This window comes from Tenrec ecaudatus, chromosome 1, assembly GCF_050624435.1.
Source record: "Tenrec ecaudatus isolate mTenEca1 chromosome 1, mTenEca1.hap1, whole genome shotgun sequence".
Classification (NCBI taxonomy): domain Eukaryota; kingdom Metazoa; phylum Chordata; class Mammalia; order Afrosoricida; family Tenrecidae; genus Tenrec; species Tenrec ecaudatus.
Window position 1 is genome coordinate 42,581,677 of NC_134530.1, and position 22,512 is coordinate 42,604,188.

Sequence of the window (22,512 nt, forward strand, 5' to 3'; positions counted from 1 at the left end):
TACATTTGTTGCCCTCGTCACTCTCAAAATAACAGCTCTTTAAAATGTTTGCCATGTACTGCTTTAGAAAAGTGCCCAGGTCAAAAGAAAGGCAGGCGGACAGAGAAGCGTCTCAGAGGAAGCCACTGGGGAAGCTCCTGGTGGAGACGGCACCTGTCTCCGCAGGAGCAAGAGAGGCCTCTACCTTGGCTGCTGTCCTCCTCGGTGCTGCTGAAGTCATCCTCATAGTAAGTGTTGGAGTCCGTGGAGGCGCTGGCGTCGCTGCTCATGGAGCCCTTCCTCTGACGCTGGAGGACACACGCCTAGGGAACAGGGACAGCGCGTTCTCTTGGGTCACTACCAACGGGGCGTTCCCCCTTGAGTCTCATTCACCACATGGAACACTGCTTGTTCTTTCTGTTCAACTCACGAAGCATTCCTTCTAATATTTTGCCTAGACATTCATCAATGCACCTTGCAGAAGCACCCAACCATGGGTCTGGTAACGACTTGGAAAACAATCATTTCCACAGTGTTTGCTTATGTTTTGCTTCAGCACGCCAATTGTCACAAATCCGCTAACAGCCATGATAATCTCACGATGCTCTCCATCAATAACTGAATCAAACATTGAGCTATGTCAACTCATTACAAAATGATCTCATTTTGAAAACACTACTATAAACTTGAGCTTGCAATGAGTCATTATGTAAGGTCAGAGCAGGTTATATAACCATTAGAAGCTTTTTCAAATCCCCACCTTTCTGTAGGAAGTGGAGAGTAAGGCCAGCAGCAGATTTGTCAGGGGGACGGAGTCGATGAGCCGTTGGATCCTCTGTATGGACGTACTCTGGGCCATAATGTTCAGGACTGCAGGGGGACCGTCTGTCTCCCAACTCTGAAGGCAACGACATCAAAAGAGAATTAATGATATGCATGAACATCAAATGACCTCTTGATTTGGTGGATCACGCTAGCTTATCCAATAGTGAGCAGCCTGGCCCCCAGGGGAGGGCTCCCACAAATGTACCCTCCTCACCTTGTGCAGAGCTTCCACTTGCAGGTCTTGAAAGAGAGATGTCAGCAGCTTGATGGCATGGTTTGCTAATATTACCGAGAGCACTCCAAATCCTTGATGTCTGCAAAAGGAAAAATAAGACCAGCCCTGAGATAGAAATGCTGACCGTGAATCAACCTCGGAGGCACTACATTGTGGCCTGTGGGGTCCACGATCCCTTTGAGGATGAGCTTTTTCCAGTGGAGAAAAACTACACTGCCCCACAAAACCCACATAAACTATCTGAAGATCAGAAGCCCATCCATGAACAGCCTAAGGGTCCACACACAGTGAAGAAACTCTTCCAAATTATGGGGTGTTCTTTTGTCCAAGATGTGCATATGACAAGAGGTCATAAATCTACCTCAAAAGGGGCTCGTGTAAACCAGTGAGCAAAGAGGATCAGCGCCACAGAGCAACAGGCCAAACACAAGGCAGCTGACGAAAAAGAAACTCAATGAACCGATAGATGTGTGAAAGGGAACACTCACACTAGCAATCAAAGCAATACAAATAACAACCACATAGTACTTTCCTCCTCTAAGATGAGCAACTATGAAGACTAATAATGCGCCCATTGTCAGAAGAACTTAGAGAAATGGGCACACAGAGTTGATGGGAATGGAAATTTGTACTGCTTTTCTGAAGAGCAGTTTTGGCAAAACATTTCAAATTCTTAAATGCATGTGCCTTTTGTCATAACTGTAATTCTAGGAATTTTGCCAAAGGCAATAATGAAGTTCACAAAGATTTATGTTTAAGAAGGCCTAGCAAAATGAGACTTATCAAAATAAGAAGTTTAGAACAACCTAAATATTCACCAACAGGGGAATCACTTTAACTATGGTATATCTATACAGGATACCACTAGCTTACTAAAAATCATGTCAAATCTGTATCAGCAACATTGCACAGATGTCCACAGCACAGTTTATATACAGTGATTCCTTTTATGGAAACATATTTTACACTTGTGTATCACAGCAAAATCTGTGGAGCAAGGTTGACAAATCTGAATGTCAGAATTTGGGGTGATCTTTTCTTCTTATGCTCATGTTTATGGCTATTTATCTAACATATTCTTTTTAAAATCTGAAGAAACAACAGCCATCTTTAAGATGGAACTGCATTTGTCTCCAAGGACAGATCTATCAGCATGCTCCTATTCCCCTCGCCAACGCCAGGACTGCGGGGAACCACCAATGAAACCACGAATCCACGAATCACTGTTCCTTCTCAAACACTCACATCTACTTTTCCTACAGCCTACCGTGGCCAGTGCTTAATGCAAATTTTAATGTTCCCTCAGTGTTTCCTGTCTTAATTGCCCTTACCAGTCAAAGGCTTCCATTGAAATTTTACATGTATTGAATAAATACTTCTTTCATGTCTCATGGGATTGTGTGAGGGTTTTTGTTTGTCTGTTTGTTTTCTCTAATCACAGCACGTCTAGGACCAACACAGACTCTTGGCACAGAGAAGACACGTGGTGAATAACTTACTGAACAAGGTCTAGAATATGACATTCTTCAACTCGATTTAGGGCCCAACTCTTTACTCAACATCAGATGTCTTTCAGTCACATTAAACTCAGCATGCACAAGACCAAACTCCTTATGCCTTCCGACACACTCCTACACCAGTGTCCCCTTTTACTAAATCACACAGCCCAATTACTTCAGACAAAAATATAGTGATGCCATCTTTTATGTCCTCAGACACTGCCAGATTGTGTCAGGAGTACTTTTAAAGTATATCTCGGGTGAGCTGGCTGCACCACTGTTGTTGTTAGGTGGGGGTATATGCAACTAAATGAAACCCTGCCTGGTCCTGGGCCAGTCTCACAACTACTGTTGTGTCTCAGCCCAATGTTGCAGCCATTGTGGCAATCCATCTTGGCAAGGGTCTTCTTTTCCGATGGTCCTGTTCATTATCAAGATTGATGTCTTCATCTAGAGACTGGTCCCTCTGGCTAACATGTTCAAAATGCAGGCGTCTTCTAAGGAGCATTCTGACTGTCCTTCTTCCAAGCTGTGATGGAGGGCCATCCAGTCAGTTCTGCACGACAGACGCAACCCCACCAGGAGGCCCTATGTCGACCTCACGAATGCTGCCGTGTTGGAGCCCGTGGTTGCGGTCACTGGGACTTCCACATCAGGGCCGTCCTCCTTCTCTCAGCCTTCTAGTTTACCAAGGATGCCCTGCCCAAAGTACATGCGATGAAGTCTCACTAAGGAGCCTTTTGGCTGTACTTCTTCCAAGACGGATCTGTTTGGCAGTCTAGGGTATTTTTTAATATTCTTCACCAACACCAAAATTCAAATACATCAATTTTTCTGTGGTCTTCCTCCTTACTTAATGTCCAACCTTCATTTGCACATAAGGTGACCAGAAATACCACGGCTGGGTCAAGTGCACCTTAAGACTGATTCCTCAAAGTAACACAGTTGCCCTTCAGTAAAGAGATACTGTGCAGCAGGGTCATTCAATGTAATGTGTGGCTTGATGTCTTGACTGCTGTTTCTATGAATACTGACTATGGATCCGAGCAAGATTAGATCCTTGACCACTTCCATCTTTTCTCCTTTATCATGGCCTTACCTGTTGGTTGGTCCAGAGGAGGCTTTCTGCTCGCATAAAGACTCACAGCACTGGAAACCCACAAAGGCAGTTCTACTCTGTTCTGCAAGGTCGCTATGAGTCAGAATCGACTCAATGACAGGGAGTTAGAGTTACATAATAGGGACACAACAGATAAATGAGATACACACATAAGCCGGGACTTAGAAAATAAAGCCTCAGACAGAAGAGAAGTCATAGCTATAGCTTGTCTCCTAGAAAGAACTATTCACCCAGATGTCATCAAATGGTAGCAAATGTTTCACACAGCAAGCTACAAAGCCTAAAAGGACCCTCACTTTACAAGTTAAAAATCAAGTGAACACTCCACTTCAACTCCAAAAACCCACTTTATTAAACAGAACCATGCTTCTTCCCTGACTTCAACCTCATGAAAACTCTCATACGCACAGTACCGAAAAGATGTTTTCTCTACGTGCTAATAAGGGAAGAAAACTGGGGAATGGATAATAACTCATCCAAAATACATGTGTTCTTTACCTTCGTTTCTAAATTCAAACTAGGTAATGTTGGTACCCCAAACCCGCTGCCATTGCGTCAATTCTGACTCGCGGGGACCCTTTATACTGTTGTGAGGAGCTGGCAGGCCGACTGTCACTCGCAGCAACACCCCCTACGCCCCTACCCCACCCCCAGGTGATGGGAGTCAAACTGCCCCGTCGGGTTTCCTTGGCTGTATTCTTTCTGAAAGCTGATCACCAGGTTTTTCTTCCAGGAAGCTTCTAAGTAGGTGCGAATCATCCACCCTTCTTTTCTGTTACGTCGGGCTCTGATCTTAACCGGAGGCAAATGTTTCCAGCAGCATGCAAGTGAGAAGTGGTGCTAGACCCCACCAACATAAAATGACAAGGAAAAAGGCCAACAAGCACACACAGGTGACAGCTGAGTAGACACATACCCTTTGCCAGGCCCGAGTTTAGGTGAGCCCACTCCCTCTTTGGTACGAGAAAGGATGTCTCTCACTCGAAGGGCAGCCAGGGGGTCTTTCTCCTTGCCCTTATCAGCCAGGGCGGTGGGACTGAGGTTCAGGATGAGGAAAAGGCTGTTGAGCAAACACCAGGCACCCAGCAGCTGGAAATTCTGATAGTGCTGTTACAAAAGACACAGAATACAGATATGAGCCTGGAGAGGTTCACATCTCAGAGACCACGAGAACAGGAGACACAGGTTCTTACCTCACCACCAGCCCGGCGGGAGTTGCTGATTGCTTGTCCAATCATGTCATAGATTTCAAGCTGTCCAAAAGCAAACATTCAAACATCTGAGCAAACTGACACATTTCACTGTACATGTTACATCCTTCCCCAAATTAATTCAACCCCCTCAGGTCACTTTTCAATGCTACAGGTCCACTGGACTTTCCTCTTTTCCCTCAGCTCTCACAGAGAGAGAGGTTCTGACTCCCTCAGTCTACACACAGCAGCACGCCACTCCACGTCAAGTCACTGTCTCTCTCATCTGAAATGCTTTCGTCCATTGCACGTCTTCACTAAAAGCACACTGATACACAGGAAGACCTCAGAAACATTTGTTGAGTAAATCTTTTCTAAGGTTCACTGCAACAATGAAACTGGAGTGCTTTCCGGTGAACCAACGGAGAACAGGGAAACACTTATGGAAACCAATCCAACTAATAAGCCAGCCGAATGCCTACCTCTGCGACCCAATACCCAAAGGGAAGGAGTGTGATAATCACTCAGTGCTTCCCTCTAGACCAAAGAAGAAAGTCGACCTGATGGTGCTGTAGGATCTGACTCAGGACAGCTCCCCGTAGCCCCGGAGGTGTGGCTTACACATTTCTGGACAATAGTAGCTGCATCGCTTTCATAGTCATCTTCTTTGGAACTGGTGGACCCTGTCCGCACCTGCTGGGTACCACCCACGTGAAGAATGGCCATGCAGGCTGCCACACTCACACCTGAAAAAGAAGATGCCTGGATTTCAATTCTAGCCATGGAAAGACTCGCAGAAAAAGCACCTCCGTTATTTGATGACTAGAGGTATACACGCCATACAGCCATCACCCAAGTGAGTTGAAAGTCACATATCAAGCTGCACATGACATTTCTAAAACCAAAGTGAAACCCACTGCCAGTGAGCCACTTTTGACTCACAGCAACTCTGTGTCGGATTCCCAAGGCTGAAACTCTTTTGGGGAGCAGATAGACTCATCCTTCTCCTGCTGGCAGTTAGCAATCCAAACTGAGCCAAACAACGCCGCCAACGCTTTATTGATAATTGCCAAAAACTAGAAACCACCAAGATGCCCTTCAATAGGTGGATAAACACACAGGTATATCCACACAATGGAACGGTATTCAGCAAGAAAAAGATACCAGCTATCAAACTACAAAAGCACCTTAAATCATACTGTCATTGGGGCAGGGAATGTATGGATGTGCTTTATACAATTGATGTATGTATATGTATGGATGGTGATAAGAATTGTATGAGTCCCTAATAAAATGTAAAAAAAGAAAAGAGGAGAAGAAAATGATTAGGGCAAAGAATGTACAGATGTGCTTTATACAATTGATGTATGTATATGTATGGACTGTGATAAGACTTGTATGAGCCCCTAATAAAATGTTTTTTAAAAAATCATACTGTCTGATTTTAACTCTGTAACATTCAGGAAATGGTATAACTATAGAGACAAAGATCATTGGTTGCAGAGGTGGGGGTGGGGTGGGGATAGAGCAAATACAAAGCGAACCCTAATGCAACTAGGGATCTTCATTAACAACAATATCAATATAGGTCTCAATATAGGCTTGTCAACTACATGTACTACGCTAATCTACGATGTCAATAATATGGGAAACTGGGGTGAGGGATGGGGACAGACATCCAGGAATTCTGTATTGTCTGTTCCAATTTTTCTGTAAATCTGAAACAGTTTTTAAATATGAAATATATTCATCTTCCTTAAAAAATGAAAAATAGATTTAAAAGCTTTTAGATTGTGTGGGGAAAATCCCATTATGGATTGAATTGTGTCCTCCCTCAAAATATATGTCAGAACCCTAACTCTTTACACCTGTAGGAGAAATCCCATCTGGGAACAAGGTTTTCTGTTGTGTTATTGAGGGCATACAGTATAGGAGGTTTCTTAAAACTTCCTCACTTTTGAATACGAAAAAAGAATACATTGGGCACAGAAGCAAGCACAAATGAGACACCATGTGCAGGTTACCAACAAGTGCTGCAGAGACCACCAGAGAAGCTGAGACACGGAGCTTTTCCCCAGGGGGGACAGAGAGAGCCTTCCCCCAGAGTCAGCATCCTGAATTTAGACTCCTAGATTCCTAAAACTATGAAAAAATAAATTTCTGCTCTTTTGAACTTGAGATTTTCCTGTGATGGCAGCCCTAACAAATGAAGACAAATGCCTATCTTGTTATTTCTCCAAGGCATCAAAGCTAAATCCCTTTCTTAAACCAAATCTAAACCAAGTCTGCAATGATTTAATTTTTTTTTTTAAATCTGGGATCTTTAATCCAACTTTTAAGGGATCTTTAATCCAACTTTTAAGGGATCTTTAATCCTAATTGACAATTACTCACTGGCTAAATACTCTAAGGTCCACATTTAAGTCAAGAAAAACCCCTGGAAATGTAAAAATTCAAATACAGAAACTAACAAAGCCCAAATTAAAAGATAGAAGAATTAAATGCAGAGCTCCAGGACATTAAAATACTGGAGGCGGTCCACTCAAGTACTCCCTCAATGCAAGAACACTCTGTTCTATTCAACTGGCATTCCATGAAGCTCACCTTCCCGACACGACTGCTGAAGACAAAGTGGATGCATAAGCAAATATGGTAAAGAAAGCTGATGGTGCCTGGCTATCAAAAGATAATAGCGTCTGGGGTCTTAAAGGTTTGAAGATAAACAAGCGGTCATCTAGCTAGGAAGCAACAAAGCCCACATGGAAGAAGCACACTAGCCTGTGTGATCATTGTGAATGAGGGGGAGTGCAAAGTGGGGACCCAAAGCCCATCTGTAGGCAACTGGACATCCCCTTACAGAAGGGTCTCGGGGAGGAGACGAGCCAGTCAGGGTGCAGTGTAGCAACGATGAAACATACAACTTTCCTCTAGTTTTTTAATGCTTCCTCCCCACACTGTGATGATCTCAATTCTACCTTACAAATCCGGCTAGACCAGAGGCTGTATACTGATACAGATAGGAACTAGAAACACAGGGAATTCAGGACAGACGAACCCCTCAGGACCAATGGTGAGAGTGGTGCTACTGGGAAGGTGGGGTAGAAAGGGGAACCGATCACAAGGATCTACATATAACCCCCTCCCTGGTGGAACGGACAACAGAAAAGTGGGTGAAGGGAAACGTCAGACAGTGTTAAGAGATGACAAAATATAGTAATTTATGTATTATCAAGGGTTCGTGGGGGAGGGGGCACAGGGAGGGAGGGGGAAAATGAGGAGCTGATATCAAGGGCTCAAGTAGAAAGCAAATGTTTTGAGAATGATGAAGGCAACAAATGTACAAATGTGCTTGACACAATGGATGGATATACGGATTATGAGAGATGTACGAGCCCCCAATAAAATGATTTAACAAAAACAATACGGGAGGTGGGCTGAGCAAGGACATTCTCATGTGCATCCACAGGTTTGGGTTATTTTTGCTGTTCTAGTTCAGGAAGGCACAGTGCCACCTGGATAGTTTCCAACAACGCAGCTATGGCCACATGACCTTCAAAGTCTACAGGGGTCTCTACTGTTTCCAGAATGAGCTCCTTAACCTGGCATTCTAAGTTCTTTGTGCCTGGACCCTACACTTTCTTTCCAGCTCTGTAACACTCATGCACAAACTTAAAAAGGCGCACATGTATCATATACTGTATGTTCTCTCAGACTCTGGGGTACGTTTGGCCCTGCTTTTTCCCTCTCTAAAATATCCAACTAAAATCTCACTTGCTTTACGTGATACATCAGAGCTGGTTCGTGACTGCTGCCGTTCCCAAAGTAAGCTCTTCCCCTTCTGAACTTCCTTAGTACTGTCTTCTCACCTCTCACTCAATTTCTTTGACAAATAGAAGTCAATGATGAATAGCATCTAAAATACTTTAGGAACCCTCCTGGCAGAAGTGGTTATGCATTGGGATTGCTAACCACAAAGTCAGCAGTTTGAAACCACCAGCAGCAGATCTGTGGTCCAAAGACAGGCTGGCTACTCCCTTAAAGAGTGACAATCTTGGAAATCCATCAGGGCAGTTCTACCCAGTCTTAAAGGAATCGACTTGATGCCAAAGAGTTTGGTTATATTTTAAAAACACTCTAAGGTCTGTATGAGCAAAGATGAAGCCATCTTTATATTATTATTTGCCCATAGATGTGCAAAATAAAGCTCATTTTCTTAATGCTCCCGAGATGGAATTTCCAAGATTGCCTGTCCAAATCTGTATTTGCAGAACCATGTAAACTTCTGAGATTGCTATACTTTTCCAAATGAACACGTGTACCTGTTTCATAACACATTCCTCAAACCTGCTCCCACAGCAAAAACCCCATCTCTCTTTATGTCTACACAGTGGTCTATACTTCTCTTATTGCTTCTATATAACCCGGTCTATGCATCCTTTCTCAACTGCAGGCTCCCCAAGGGCAGGGACTTACAGGTTGTTTAATCTCAATAGCTCAATGAAACTTGGTATTTTGGCTTGTACCCAGAAGACCCCTACTTACTATGCATGGATACTAGAATACCAAGCGTGCATATAACGCCACCAGATGAACTGGAAAATCTCTGAAGATCTGAGTCTTATTTTCACCTGGATGAGCTATTAAATGATCCTTGAGTGAAGAGACTACAGTAGACTAAACTAGAGGGTAGAGTGCCCAGAAGGACACTCGCGGCTTCCAAAGAGTAGACCTGAGTTTCACGGAGAAAATGAGACCAGACACTATAAGCACTCACCTGCATACAGACAACTTAGGCTGAGGACGGTCACATCTTGAAGACGAGAAGGATTAAGGGGTTCCAGCACAGGTAGAGAAAGGGTATCCAGGGCCATAGTTACATCAATCACCAGTGAATGAAACCTGGAACATAACAGAGAAGATTAACAAAATCGTCTCACAGAATCCCTTGCCTCTGTAGTCTGGTAGCTAAAGAAAGTCAACCAGCTGAACCTCCTAGAGTCCACAGCGGATCCCCCCTCCTCCCCCCACCAGCAGCACCTTACCCATTACGAACAGCAGTGGCGTCTGCGACTGTGGCAGGCATGATGAAGAAAGAACTGGCCAACACTGCATCTTGAAAGCGATTGATATAGCGCAGGAAATACGGCAGGTTCAAACACACACGCAGCAGCTTCTCTGAGCCACCTGGGGCAATGAAAAGGGGAACAGGCCTCTGTCTCTGGCTTTAGTCTTCCCCACATGCAAGCAACACAGGTAAAGAAGGTTCATGAAATCAATGTCACAAAAACTAACTGCATACGAATTGTTGAGCGGAAATCCATTCTGCCCTGTAAACCCCATCCAAACCACAACGCAGTTTTATTTTTAAAAAAGGATTTTAGTAAGCAGATGAACAGGAGTTCTTACCAAGCTCTTGAAGACTAGCCACGTTCTGAGCGATGAAAACATTCTTTGTTTTGACAGCAGAAGCTTGGTCTGTGGATGACTGCTCATCATTTTCTCCTTCCCCCTAAAGAAACATGTAAGATAAAAAGCCTTATTAAGACAGCTATCATTTGTTCACTGCCTGCTGCCCTGGAGCTCAAAGCCAAAGTACCTGTCCAAAGGAGCTCCATGTTACAGAGTGAATTGTGTCCCTCAAAAATCTCTGTTGAAACCCTAACCCCTACACCATGCTGTAATACCACAGGGGAAGAGGGTCTTCTTTGTTATGTTACTGAAGCCGGCAAGCATCTCAGAAACCAACTCTCTTCTGAATGGTAAAACCATGAGGCCAAGTGGAACGGGCCCCACTGGGCTTCAAAGGCTGTGAATCTTTATGGAAGTAGTCAGCCACATCTTTCTGCCACAGAGCGGTGGGTGGGTTTGACCTGCTGACCTCTCAGCAGCTGAGCACTAACTGCGCTTTCAGCAAAACCAGGGGTTTCTGAGTAACGTCCGTGCAGCAGAAACACAGGGGCATACAAGCATGCATGGAGGAAGACAGATGGCACTGAAGCTCAACAAGGCACTAAGGAAAGCCGGGCTATGGCTTGACAGAAAATGTAAGCATGCCTGCCCCTAGGACTGGGGCCCTGAATTCAGGCTTCCGGCCTTCTAAACTGTGAGGAAATAAGTGTCTGCAGTTTAAAGTCACCCATTTGTGGTATTTCTGTGATAACAGGGCTAGGAAACTAAAAGACTCCATAAATACCCTTCAGACTCCTTGAGGGACTGGGGAAACCCCACTAATGCTCGAGACAACACAAGCTGTTTTCCTAAGGGGCAGGGAAACACGCACACGCTGCAGCGAGCGTGGAGCGATCCCTTTTACGGAGCCTGGTGCATGGTCCTGAGAACGGCTCACACTGAGAAACGCCCCAAAGAACAGCGTAAATGTCTGTTAAAGGCGGTGGCCGTGTAGAGGAATGAGCATGGATGTTACTGTTTTGTTTGCTATTCCTCCATTATATTATTTTTTCCCATCATGAGCACACATCTCATTTTCTAGATCCGACAGTGTTGTTGCTATTAGGTGCCACTGAGTCAGTCCCCACTTAGAGCAGCCCTGTGCCTAACAGGGTAAAACAGTGTCCAGTCCGATGCCATCCTCGCAGAGCAGGTGTGTTTGAGCCCACTTGTACAGTACTTATTTCGTGTAGTGTTACCATCATAACCAGTTGCAGGGAGGTGACCGTGGTCCTTCGCGTTGGGCTCAGGAACTCACCAGAGCCTGTGCGCTGACGGGTGGTGATGCTACAGTCCTGGGGTTGAAAACGGCAGTGAGCTGATTCAAGAAATGCATCTGTACCTCCTTCTGCCTCAGTTCTGGACTTACTGGGGAGGCCAGGTCCTTCTGATCTTCCACTGTGAAAACAAGCACAAAGGCAAAAAAAAAAAAAAAGGGATGAAGAGGCTACACTAGGAGGAACGCAGGAAAAGGCAGGCATCGATGTGGCCATACAAGCACCTCTGGCAAAGGAGCACCCACCATCTGACAGTGTCTTCACCGTTTGTGGCAACTTGGCGGACTTCATCATTGCTGTGAAAGTGATAATTTCAGTCCTGTCTAGTCGGCTGCAGCCAGTGCACAGGCCCTTGATCAGGAGGATCAGGTGTTTCTGGAGAAGTAAACAAACTTAAATATGTCACTCAGAAGGTCTGAGTCTTTGGGGAATTCTAACTGGCACAGGACCAAAGCTGAGATTCAAATCAGGAAGTAGCAAATTGGGGGAAAAAAACAAGTATGGTCCTCACACCCTACTCTGATTAGCCTTATTCTGTTCTCATAATACTCCACACACCCCCCCCAAACCCCTTAAATTTAAACGAGTGAACTTTTTTTTTAAATGGGAAGTTCCAAATTCAAACCTAGACTTCTTAATTCTCACAAAAAGTCACGAGTAACCAGCCTGAGCCTTCATTCCTGCCTGGCAACAATCTGTGGGAGCCAAATACTACTACCTGACCCTTTAGATGGGGTACAAACCCCTCAACGAGCACACGTCAGTGGTTTTATGGGATCAGCCTGGCCCCTGAAGACAGACTAAGTTTATAAGCCCTGGGAAGGTCTCTGCAACCCTGTGTTATCAGGGGTCCCCCCACCCACATCTGCTGTTATAAATAAAGCACCCGCCCGTTCACATCTGAACTCTCCATGGCCATGCCAAGCCACACTCCACAGGCAGAGCTGAGTCGTGCAACAGAGATGTGTATCCCATAAATATTTACTCTCTGGTCCATTAGAGAACACATGAGCTGACCTCTGGATCGACGCCATCTCTCTCCAACAGTCATAATTGTACTCAAAAATGAGGGTCATTTAGCACAAACCAAGGGCCCATTACTCTCACCTGGGACACAGCACAAGCCTCATCTGGATTCTCCAGGCGCAGAAGAGAAAACTCAATCAGAACTTTACAGGCTGCTGCCACTGACTGAAGTTGATTCCGGGGAACTGAGAAAGGAGTAAGCATTTGTTAGCATCAGGTTGCTCTAACACACTTCAGTCTCACTGTTAAAAAGTCAAGCAAAATAAGCCTTGGGTGCCATGAGGCAAACATTCCCAAAAGCATTCAATGATAATAATCTGTTTATTCATTGCCAAGGTCCCAAGACATAAGCAAACACATCTTGGGACTGACAGTCAATAATTGACCATGAATCATCTATTTCCCTTACATTTACTTAAAATTAAGTAATTAGAACAAAAGCACTGTATTCCAAGTGCTTCTAATGCAGTAACTCATTTCATCCCTGGGCAACGCTATGTAGTGACAACTGTACGACTACCTCATTTCTCCCTCCTTTTCAACAGATGCAGAGATGATTTAAAGGGCCAGAGAGCTGAGACGACTTGCCCAACATCACCCAGCTACAGTCCAATCCAAGAAGTGTGGTTCTAGGGTTCATCTCAGCACGTCTTGGCCTTTTGGCGAAGATCCAGAGCAGAGTTCCAGCTTACAGCAAGAGCTCGCCTTCCCCATGAATTCCACATCCCTTCTCACCACAAGTGGCCTACACAGTTTCTTCACACTCTCAGGGATTCCACTAGTACCAGCAGAATAATAAACAGTATTGGACACTGAGAGAGGATCCAACTCTGAAACTTCCGCTCACTTTACTGGCTCATTAGTAAACCACTCTGCAGGGCAATTAATTGGATTAAAAAATAGCTGAAAATGTAAGGACTCATAGACAGTGTAAAATAAAGCTTTGGTCCTTTTTGGGGGGTAGAAAAGTTAAGAAAACTGGGAACTGAAGTTAAAATGCCAAAAAACAACAAAGGAAAATTCACTTTTATACCAAAAATCAGGCAGGAAATAGAACCTTGGTTAGTGGCTGCTAACCCTGGGGTCAGTATCTACCACTTCTGTGTTAGTATTAATACATTCACAAATACATAGAAGAAATCTACAATAAAGCATTTGATGAAGACGGTAGGTTGGCTTAATAAGTTACAAAGTACTATCCCAACCGCAGTTTTTTGGTTTGTTTTTAATCTTTTTTTTTTTTTTACAATTTCACCAACACACAATTCCCATATCATACATTTCGATAGGTCAATCACATTCACAAGAGTTGTGCTACCATCACTACAGTCAATTCTAGGGCATTCCTTTGTCTATGTACTCGTTAGTGCCCCATTTCCCACCAGTCTCGCCTGTCTGGTGCCTTTGAATCTACTGGTCCAGCTGTTGTCTCCATAGGTTTACCTTATCCAGGTCTTAGGTATAAGCCCAGCTGTTCTTAAGTCCCACTTGGATGGCCTATAGATTAAGAGTCACTTGTGGCACCTCATCAAGCTGACTATTGTCCCCATTCTTGGGTGACCGGCTTAGGAGTGCAAAACCACAGAGTTCATCAACCACTTGTCCAGACAGCCCCTCCAGAGGACAAACGATCCCCTCTTCACCAGCCCTCCGAGGGGGTGGCGGGCGTGGAATACTCACTGCGGCTGCACACTGTTGTGATGTAGTGCGTGGAAAGTGCAACAAAAGATGAGTAGAATGGCTCGTACTGCTTCTCGTGGTGCAGGATTTCAGACTCGCTGCAAACAGACAAGTCAGCCAAGTCAGTGAGTCCTTCCTGTAGGTCCGAGCCCCACTTTATAGGCATTGTTCTATTCAAACCTTGTAATGACCCTACTCGGTATGTACCACCAGCATTTCTAAATTTAAGATTGGGAAAGTGAAACTTAGAGAAGTGAAATTACATACCTGGTTCAAAGTATCAGGATTAGCAAATAGCAGAGGCTAGTAAACAGGAAATCATTTCACACTCAGAATTTTTTAATGTAACTAAAAACTTAACACCATTTTGTCCTATATTACTGACTGGCAAAGAACAAAAGCTAATAATCCCCTGTGGTTAGTAAGAAATAGCACCGAGTCCATTTTGAAGACCAAACAAGTCAATAAATTAAGTTCCTAAAGAAACCATCTTGTTCATAGTGTGGTCACAATCAATTTGATGTTAACTCGCAGTCACCTCACGTGAGCAGAGTAGAACTTCTCTACAGGGGTTTGAAGGCAGTGACCTTTTGGAAGCAGATTGTTGGACCTTACTTCCTGATACCTATGGGTGGGTTTGAACAGTTAACCTTTTGAAGAAAGGTTGTAATCTGCGTTACAAACCAAAGTTCACTAGGTATCATAGTTCTACCTCCAATATCGCAGAGTTTAGATTACAATAGATTCTGTGTAATCCACAACTCTCTTCTTTCACCCTCTTCTGTGAAAATCTTCCACTCCATGAGATTTTATATCTAGATACATGTCCACCTAGCTCCATCAATCAGAAACTAATCCCGAATCCATGAAACATAAAGGCAAAGAAAAGACTAAATGTATCCTATTAAATGAACAGAGCAGAGAGATTTTGCTAGTTTCCTTAGTGAGCTAATTCTCCAGCAAAGTCAGTGCTCTTATCAATAGTCAAGATTTCAACACAGTATCCAAAGGTAAGTCACACTCCAAGAGGTGCCCACCATGAGTGGTGATCGCTTCAAACACCACTGAAAATGTTGGCCTTGCAAGAACTTTGTTATTGAAAGATTTATCAAAGATAAATGGGCAGTTATCAAAGATGAGCCCTTTATCATAGATTCTTCTTCACCAAGAGAAAGAGAGCTCATGGAGCCCCTAGATGGACAAAGATCCTCCTGCCCACCAAGGATTTTGTCTCTATTTTGTCACCGTGTCAGAATAGTTACACGGAGAAAACAAAAACCTCACGGAGCAGCATGGTCTGTGGTGAGCGTTCCATTTGTAAGGCTCTCATAGTCACCAAAAAATCCCCTAGCAAATTCCCTCGATGGTGCTTCACACATGGTCCTTAGTTGTCCCCTCCCTTCCTTCTGCACTTAGTGTTTGAAGCTTTTCCCACACTACAGTTTCATTTATTTTACCAAGTTATTTTTCTTCCTGGCTTTATGTCAGAACGTCAGAGCTGTTTACCATCACTTTTTTTTTTAGGTGAGTAGTTTTGTGCCAAAACTCAGTGGTGAACCTGCCCACCAGAAAAGAGAAACTCATTCTGCTTTCATTTCCATTCCAACAATGAAATTGATTCAAAACATAGGAATAAACTCGCCTAATTGTTTCAATGTCATCTCATTATAATTCAATGAACCCTACTTTCTGTCCTAGACACGTACAACTGCCTTGTTGCGATAAGAGACAGCAAAGGTGGAGCCTGGCCCAGGAAAAAATGGTGCAGTCCTGAGCCACACGTATGATGTGCTTAGGGTAACTAAGGATCAACCAGTAAGAAAGGAGTTGGAAAAAGACTTGCCGGCAGGAGCAGAGAAATATGGGCATGTGTCCCAAAGGACAAATATTATCTCTTGATTTTAAAGTAGCAAGTCTGTATGAGTCACCTAGTAAAGATGTGTTGTTACACTTCCCTACTCCACCCTCTCTCCTCAAGAACCTCACAATCACCAAGATGCAAAGAAATGGGGAAATGGGATAAAAAGCAGAAAGGTAGGAAGAGAAAGCCTGAAGAAATTAGTCAAACATAGCACAAATGAGGAAAGTTAAGAAATTAAAAGGTAAAAAACAGGACTCCTTTCTTTGTCAAGTTGTCTTCCTACAACACTGGCTTCTTCCCACAAATTGTACAACAATCGCACCACTGAACCCGAAACTCCCACTGCAAGGCAGAGTCGAAAGCTTTCCCATTCACGCTACATCAATGCACTTCCGGGCATAAAAGAAAGTAGCAGCCAGCTAGAGAAACCCAATCTGACATCTAAGTAAATAGGAAGTGGCCATGGGACTTCTTTAGGAGGCGGCAGAGTTGAGGACCGTGCAAAATAAAGCGCTGAAAGATTCAGCTGGCTCCCCTCTCAGATTGCCATGCCTACCTCCAGTGTAAACTGTGGATACACCACAAAGCCCTTTCTGCTCTACAAGCTTATCATCACCCAAATACAGAATCTACTGTTTATTTCTCTCACAACATTGACAGTCATGTTTAGTCATTCTTTTAAACGTTACTGTATGTCTGCTGTGTGTCCCACAGTGATTATCTAACACATGTTAACCAAAGAACTTCCTTCCGGCCGCGTCCCTCGCATTCTTAACAGCCCTGAGAACTCGGGAAGGCATGGGAATCTGGAGTCACAGCTAATCTCACGAGGGCGCACTGGCAGGGGGCGCACTGGGTGCGGTCATGCTGGTTTGACTCATGGACACCCCCTGGTCCTGCGCCATGCCCATAATTGTTATGTTTGAGCAAACTGTTATAGTCACTGAATCGACTGATCCGTCTTGTCAAGGGTCTTCCTTTTTTTTCTAGTTGCTATTAGCAACTTTATTCACTCATTGAATATTTAGGACCACAATTTAGTCTGACAAGTTCAAAAAGCAACACATCAGGAAACAATTCGAACACTCCCTGACCAGAACTTACTAAAGAAATCCTGTGGAATTAAGGCAGTCATAAAAAACACACATCTAAAAATGCTAAAATGTGCTTATTGAAGTATTGGAGCAGAGTTGTAACATTCAGCCTTTATGAAGCTTTAATTATTTAAATGAATTAAGTCATCATGTCAAATCTTAAGTTTTAAATCTTGATAGGTGTGTATTCCAAATTAAAAACTGGCTTCTTTTCTCTTAAGATTTGATTGTGTATGTGTCTTTTCTTTTAATCATTTTATCGGGGGCTCGTACAACTCTTATCACAATCCATACAGACATCCATTGTGTCAAGCACAGTTGTACGTTTGTCGCCATCATCATTCTCATTCCCAAGGGTCTTCCTTTTTTCCTCTGACCTTCTACTTTACCAATATTTTGGTGGTGGACTCTCTGTAGGGCGATCACCAGCATTTTACGTATAAAAGACCATGGCCATAGTGCTTCCCTTACTTCCTTTTAAAACGTTTAGGAAATGACTGTGCATTATTTAATAGAAATGTTGTGACAACCTTCTTAAATAGGTCTCTGGCCTAAACTTTACCAAATAGCTAGGCGGTCAAACCCACTGCCATCAAGTTAATTTCAACTCCTCAAAACCCTGTTGAGGGGTGTCTAGAACTGCCCCTTGGAGGTTTCAGTATCAGACAGCCTTATCGTTAGCCTAGGGAGTGCCTGGTGTGTTCAAACCACTGACCTTGTGGTTAGCAGCTCAGTGCATATAGCTCACTACACCACCACAGCTCAGAGGCTCTCAAAGAGATTTATCACTAAGGAGACCAAGAAGGCCCGGTTAGGAGTGGCGCCGGAGAAAGAGGCATTTTTTCTTTTTAATCACTGAGTAAATCAAAATTGTTGTCCAATGTTGTCCAATGTCCATGCTCACTAGCTTATCCTGTGCAGAGTTTTAAACAAAGAATTCTTTATTTGACACTGTGTTAAAACAAAAGGAGCCTGGGTTGGTCTGCTAACTACAAGACCAGCGGTTCAAACTCACAGTGACCCCATAATGACATTGTCTCTCTGGTAAAGATTTACAATCTTGGAAACCCTATAGGGGTCTCTGAGTCGGAACTGACTCAATGGCAGTGGGACTTTTTGTTTAAAACAGAAGACACCATTCAGCAGTTACACTAATTAATTCTACATATACTATCGGCTTGATCCACTTAGGTGCTGAAAAGTAATGCTAGCTACCATCAGTGGAAATGAAAATGATATATATATTTTTAAACTTCAATTACTTTTTCTTTTAAAAATCTAATGACATTTCCGGAGCTCTAGTGGCATTGTGGGTTCCACAGAGGCTGCTAACACACAGGGTTGGCAAGTCAAGACCCGTCAAGGACGCCTCAGGAGAAAGACGAGGCTTGATTCATAGCCCGAGGAATCCACAAGGGCAGCTCAGTTCTACTTTGTCCTTTAGGGTCGCTATGAATCAGAATCCACTCTGTGGCAGGTAGTGTGTTTTGTTTTCGATGAATGACACTTTTGAGAGTCTGCACATCAATTTACCCATTATCAATTTACCCCCACTTAATGGGATTACAAAATCCAATTGAACCAACAAGGTCTGGGCCTGTTTGTTTGTTTTTTAATCTATCTTTTCTTCAAACCTACAGGCCAATTCCAGCTTTAAAAGCACGCTAAGAAGCTTCAGAGAGCATGTGCCTGTATTCCCAGGAGTCAAAAGAAGCCAACTCAATGCACTCATCCTGCCAGATAGGAGGTACAAGGTGGCATGATCAAGCCGAAGAAGCAGAGTAGTAGATTACAACATGATGCGAAGAAAAGGAAAAAAGGCCCCAGAGACAAGGAAGAAAACCTTGCAGGTATAATAATACTAACATACACTGCCATTGAATTGACTCCAACTCAGAGTACCTTAAAGACAAAAGTAGAAATGCTCACTTGGGTTTGAAATTTTCAATCTTTATGAGACGGAGCAGAAAAAAATCCCAACAGCACAGGAACTGCACAAAAGGGGAGAGGTAACTATAGAAGTTAACAGAACCAATTGGTCACTTAGCCTTTTGTTTAGCTACAAAACAAGGCCCACTTTCACCCCTGTTGGCTTTGTTCTACTACACTGTGTAGCTGCTACTACAGTTGTGAGCCACTGCTCACTACTCAGTTCTTCCACAATTCTGAGGCCCTGGTTCGTTTTTGTTTTTTTAAGGTCAATAAGTAACACTTTTCAGAAAAGCAATATTGATAAGAACATTGAAAACAAGAATATTGCACTAATTGTGGAGAACTAGGGCTGGCAAGTCAAACCCAGTCGGTTGCCTATTTTCATACTATCTACAGCTAAGAATGGCTTTATATTTTTTAATGATTGAAAAACAATCAAAAGACGATTTCATGGCATGTAAATATGCTGGAGCTTCCAAAAGTTTGTGGGAAAATTCGATTATCTTTTCATTCCACTTTCCCACAAACTTTCTGAAGCCCCCCTTGCATTGTATGAAATTCAAATTTCGGTCTATATAAATATTTCCTAAGACAGTCACGTCCACTGGTGGATGTGCTCTATGCGGCTGCTTTGCCTGGCAATGGCCGAGCCAAGGCGATTATAAAGCCCTTGAGAACTTACTAGCTGGCCGTTTACCAGAAACCCTGGAGACACTGGGTAAACGGTGAAATGGTTGGAAGCCACCAGCCACTCCATGGGTGCGAGATGGGCCTTCAAAACTCAAAGCAAGAGAAAAAAAGAAAGCCCTTTGGTAGAGTTCCACTCTGTCCTATAGGGTCACTGAGGCAATGGCCCTAGGTTTGGTTGTGCCTTTTACAGAAGCTTGCCTACACCTATGGCATACTGGTTAACTGTATTTTCAGTTGTGTTAGCTGTCAAGAACTTAATACATTTCTGTTGGAGGTTTTCTTCTGAAGGCCATGCTCCGCCTCATACAGCCTACAGAGAGTATATGAACAGACTCTCAAGTTCGAGTGAGCCACAAAAAATAAAATCGAGAATTCAAAGATCTTGCTGTCCAATATATGTTTGTGTTACTAAAACATCCATCCAATTAGATTTCTTTTCTAAACCACCAAAAACAGAGACCTTACAAGTGTCTCTGAACAAAGACAACTCTGTTATCTCAGTTACTACGGGCATAGGAAGGGCCACTATCACGTAGGCTGCAAAATTCCAACCTGGTCTGCTGTATTTGGTTTGGGTGGCTAATCTCAAGGTCGGGGGTGCACACACACCAGCTCTGTCTTGTACGGTCATTATAAATCAGAACAGACTCAGTGGCAGCAGGTACCGTTTAAGTGCTGCTTAACTGTTGTAGTGTAAAAGGTTTGGGCCCAGAACACAGGGCAGGATGTGAGCAACTGACTTTATCATCTATCTACTCAGTTCACGTCCATAAAAGCAAAGGTTCTAAAGAGTGAAACATTGTTAATTTTAAGTAACAACATCAGTGTTATTCAGGAAAAAATACTCCTAATCCAGATGTTTTTAAAAGTTAAACAGAGGTTACATAATTTGAAAGCAACACGTTTGACACTTGTTCACATCTTCAGAATGTCCTTGGCTTAATGGTTATATAGGTAAATCCGCCTGAAAGTTAACATGAAGACACCAAATCCAATCACGAAGGTAAAGGCTAGCCATCACTATAGCAATGAAAACATGCTGACATGCACCAGTGTTGGCATGAGGCTAAAAGGACCCAGGGAGCAGATGCTGGCAGTTGCCTAAGAAAGGTTTGGCTAGAAAAAATGAAAGTGAAGACTGGTTTTTAAAGCACAAGCCTATCATTAAAGAAAAGGCTGCTCTGACCAGAGAAATGTCAGAACAGGCAGCTACTCTGTTATCACCACCTTTGCACCCAACTCTCAGCGTCCAAGAATTTCTGTACGGAAAGGAAAAGCTAAGGAACGGCGAAACAGTGGCACCTGTAAAGGCTTCTGCTGAGGTTTTTGTTGAGGGAGCAGCAGAGACAGCCAGACCGATCCTTCTGTGGGAAAACAAGGACCTCTCAGACTACCATACGGAAACGTTTTTAATCAAGTCCGTTAGGGGGAAAATGAGCAAGATGAAAAGAAAGCCTTTACTGGCGGCTGGTGGCCTCAGCCACCGAAATAGCTCGCGCCGCCGGTGACCACAGCGCCGCAGAGACCGTTATTAAATTATGTGGTAGGTGATCAAATGAAAGCCCCCGGCTCCGCTCCGCTCCGGTTCGGGCGAGCGCGGGGGGAGGGGGGGCAAGTCAGTGCAAGCGAGAAATGCAAACTCATCTTGACCTGACGGCAGGGGACAGTGCTGGGGACGTTCCCCTTCGAGCGTGAAGCATCTCAGTCCCTCCCAAATGTGTCCGGCCACACCCTTCCGAGAAAGCGCCCGCCAAACTTTTGCTCGGGCGGGGAAACCGAGGCACAGGTGACGTACCCTGACGGGTAGAAGGGACCCCGCACCAGCCTTGGTCTCTCAGGACCCGCGAGTCCCGGAGCCGCGGCTGGAGTGGCGCGGGTCCCCCGGGCGGCAGGAGGCGGCCCGGGAAGCAGGTCCACGGGATCCGGAACCACCGCCCCTCCCCCTCTCTGCGCCCGCCCCGCCGGGGCCGCCGCCCGGTACCTCTCGATGACTGAGGCCACCAGCTGCGGCAGCTCCTTCATCTCGAAGGCGGAATAGGACGCGGACAGCAGGGGCCGAACCGCCACCTCCCAGCCCGGGGCCGAGTCCGCCCCCTCTGCCGGGGCCCCGAGCGTCGGCGCCGCCGCCGCCGCCGCCGCCGCAGTCGTCTCCTCGCCGCCACTCGTCGCCATCTTTCGTCGTACTACTGCGGCTCCCTCCGGGGGCTTGCCACCGGGCTCAGGACCGCCTCCCGGGGAGGGGCGGAAGTGACGTCATCCGTCGCGTCAGGCGGCGCGACGCAGTCGCTTCCCCAAACGCACTCAGCGCCCCGCCCGCGAGAGCGCTGGGCCCCGCGCCTGCGCGCCGGCCGCCGTCGGGGAGACGGGCAGCGTGCGTGAGGCTTTGTGCGCGAGAGGTGAGTCTGGGGACCGCTGTCAGTCGGCAAATCCTGGGCCTCGGGGCCGCTGAGGACGGGAAGCGGAGGGCGAAAGCGAATCGCCACCTCCTTGGCTTCACAAATGCCTGGCAGAACCGTAGGCCGCCTCACACAGCCTTCTTTCTCCTCACGCCCTCTGGCTGTTATTTGAATCACCATTTTCTTTCTTCCCGTGCAGGGCCCTCGTCCGCCTTGATTACCCTCAGGGGTGTCACTGGGTTCACGCCAGTGGACTCTTT

At 44.9% G+C, this 22,512-nt stretch overlaps 1 protein-coding gene across 6 annotated transcripts in view; it reads right to left on the reverse strand.

Annotated features, from left to right (window-relative positions):
• UBR4 (ubiquitin protein ligase E3 component n-recognin 4) overlaps nt 1–22,070 on the reverse strand; it is a 125,564-nt gene extending 103,494 nt beyond the window's left edge. For 5 of the 6 annotated variants that reach the window (XM_075551336.1, XM_075551314.1, XM_075551322.1 and 2 more), the window contains exons 1-14: nt 21,838–22,070; nt 14,280–14,377; nt 12,681–12,784; nt 11,819–11,948; nt 11,555–11,694; nt 10,255–10,357; nt 9,891–10,032; nt 9,623–9,747; nt 5,470–5,594; nt 4,852–4,911; nt 4,575–4,765; nt 1,019–1,118; nt 740–877; nt 185–302 (exon numbers count right to left, since the gene is read on the reverse strand). In XM_075551336.1, the coding sequence (XP_075407451.1) occupies nt 185–302; nt 740–877; nt 1,019–1,118; nt 4,575–4,765; nt 4,852–4,911; nt 5,470–5,594; nt 9,623–9,747; nt 9,891–10,032; nt 10,255–10,357; nt 11,555–11,694; nt 11,819–11,948; nt 12,681–12,784; nt 14,280–14,377; nt 21,838–22,028 (1,765 nt within the window). In that variant the 5' untranslated portion in view covers nt 22,029–22,070. The remainder of the gene's footprint in view (nt 1–184; nt 303–739; nt 878–1,018; nt 1,119–4,574; nt 4,766–4,851; nt 4,912–5,469; nt 5,595–9,622; nt 9,748–9,890; nt 10,033–10,254; nt 10,358–11,554; nt 11,695–11,818; nt 11,949–12,680; nt 12,785–14,279; nt 14,378–21,837) is intronic. The other variant, XM_075551328.1, reaches the window with a different exon arrangement.
• Nucleotides 22,071–22,512: the final 442 nt, after the last annotated feature.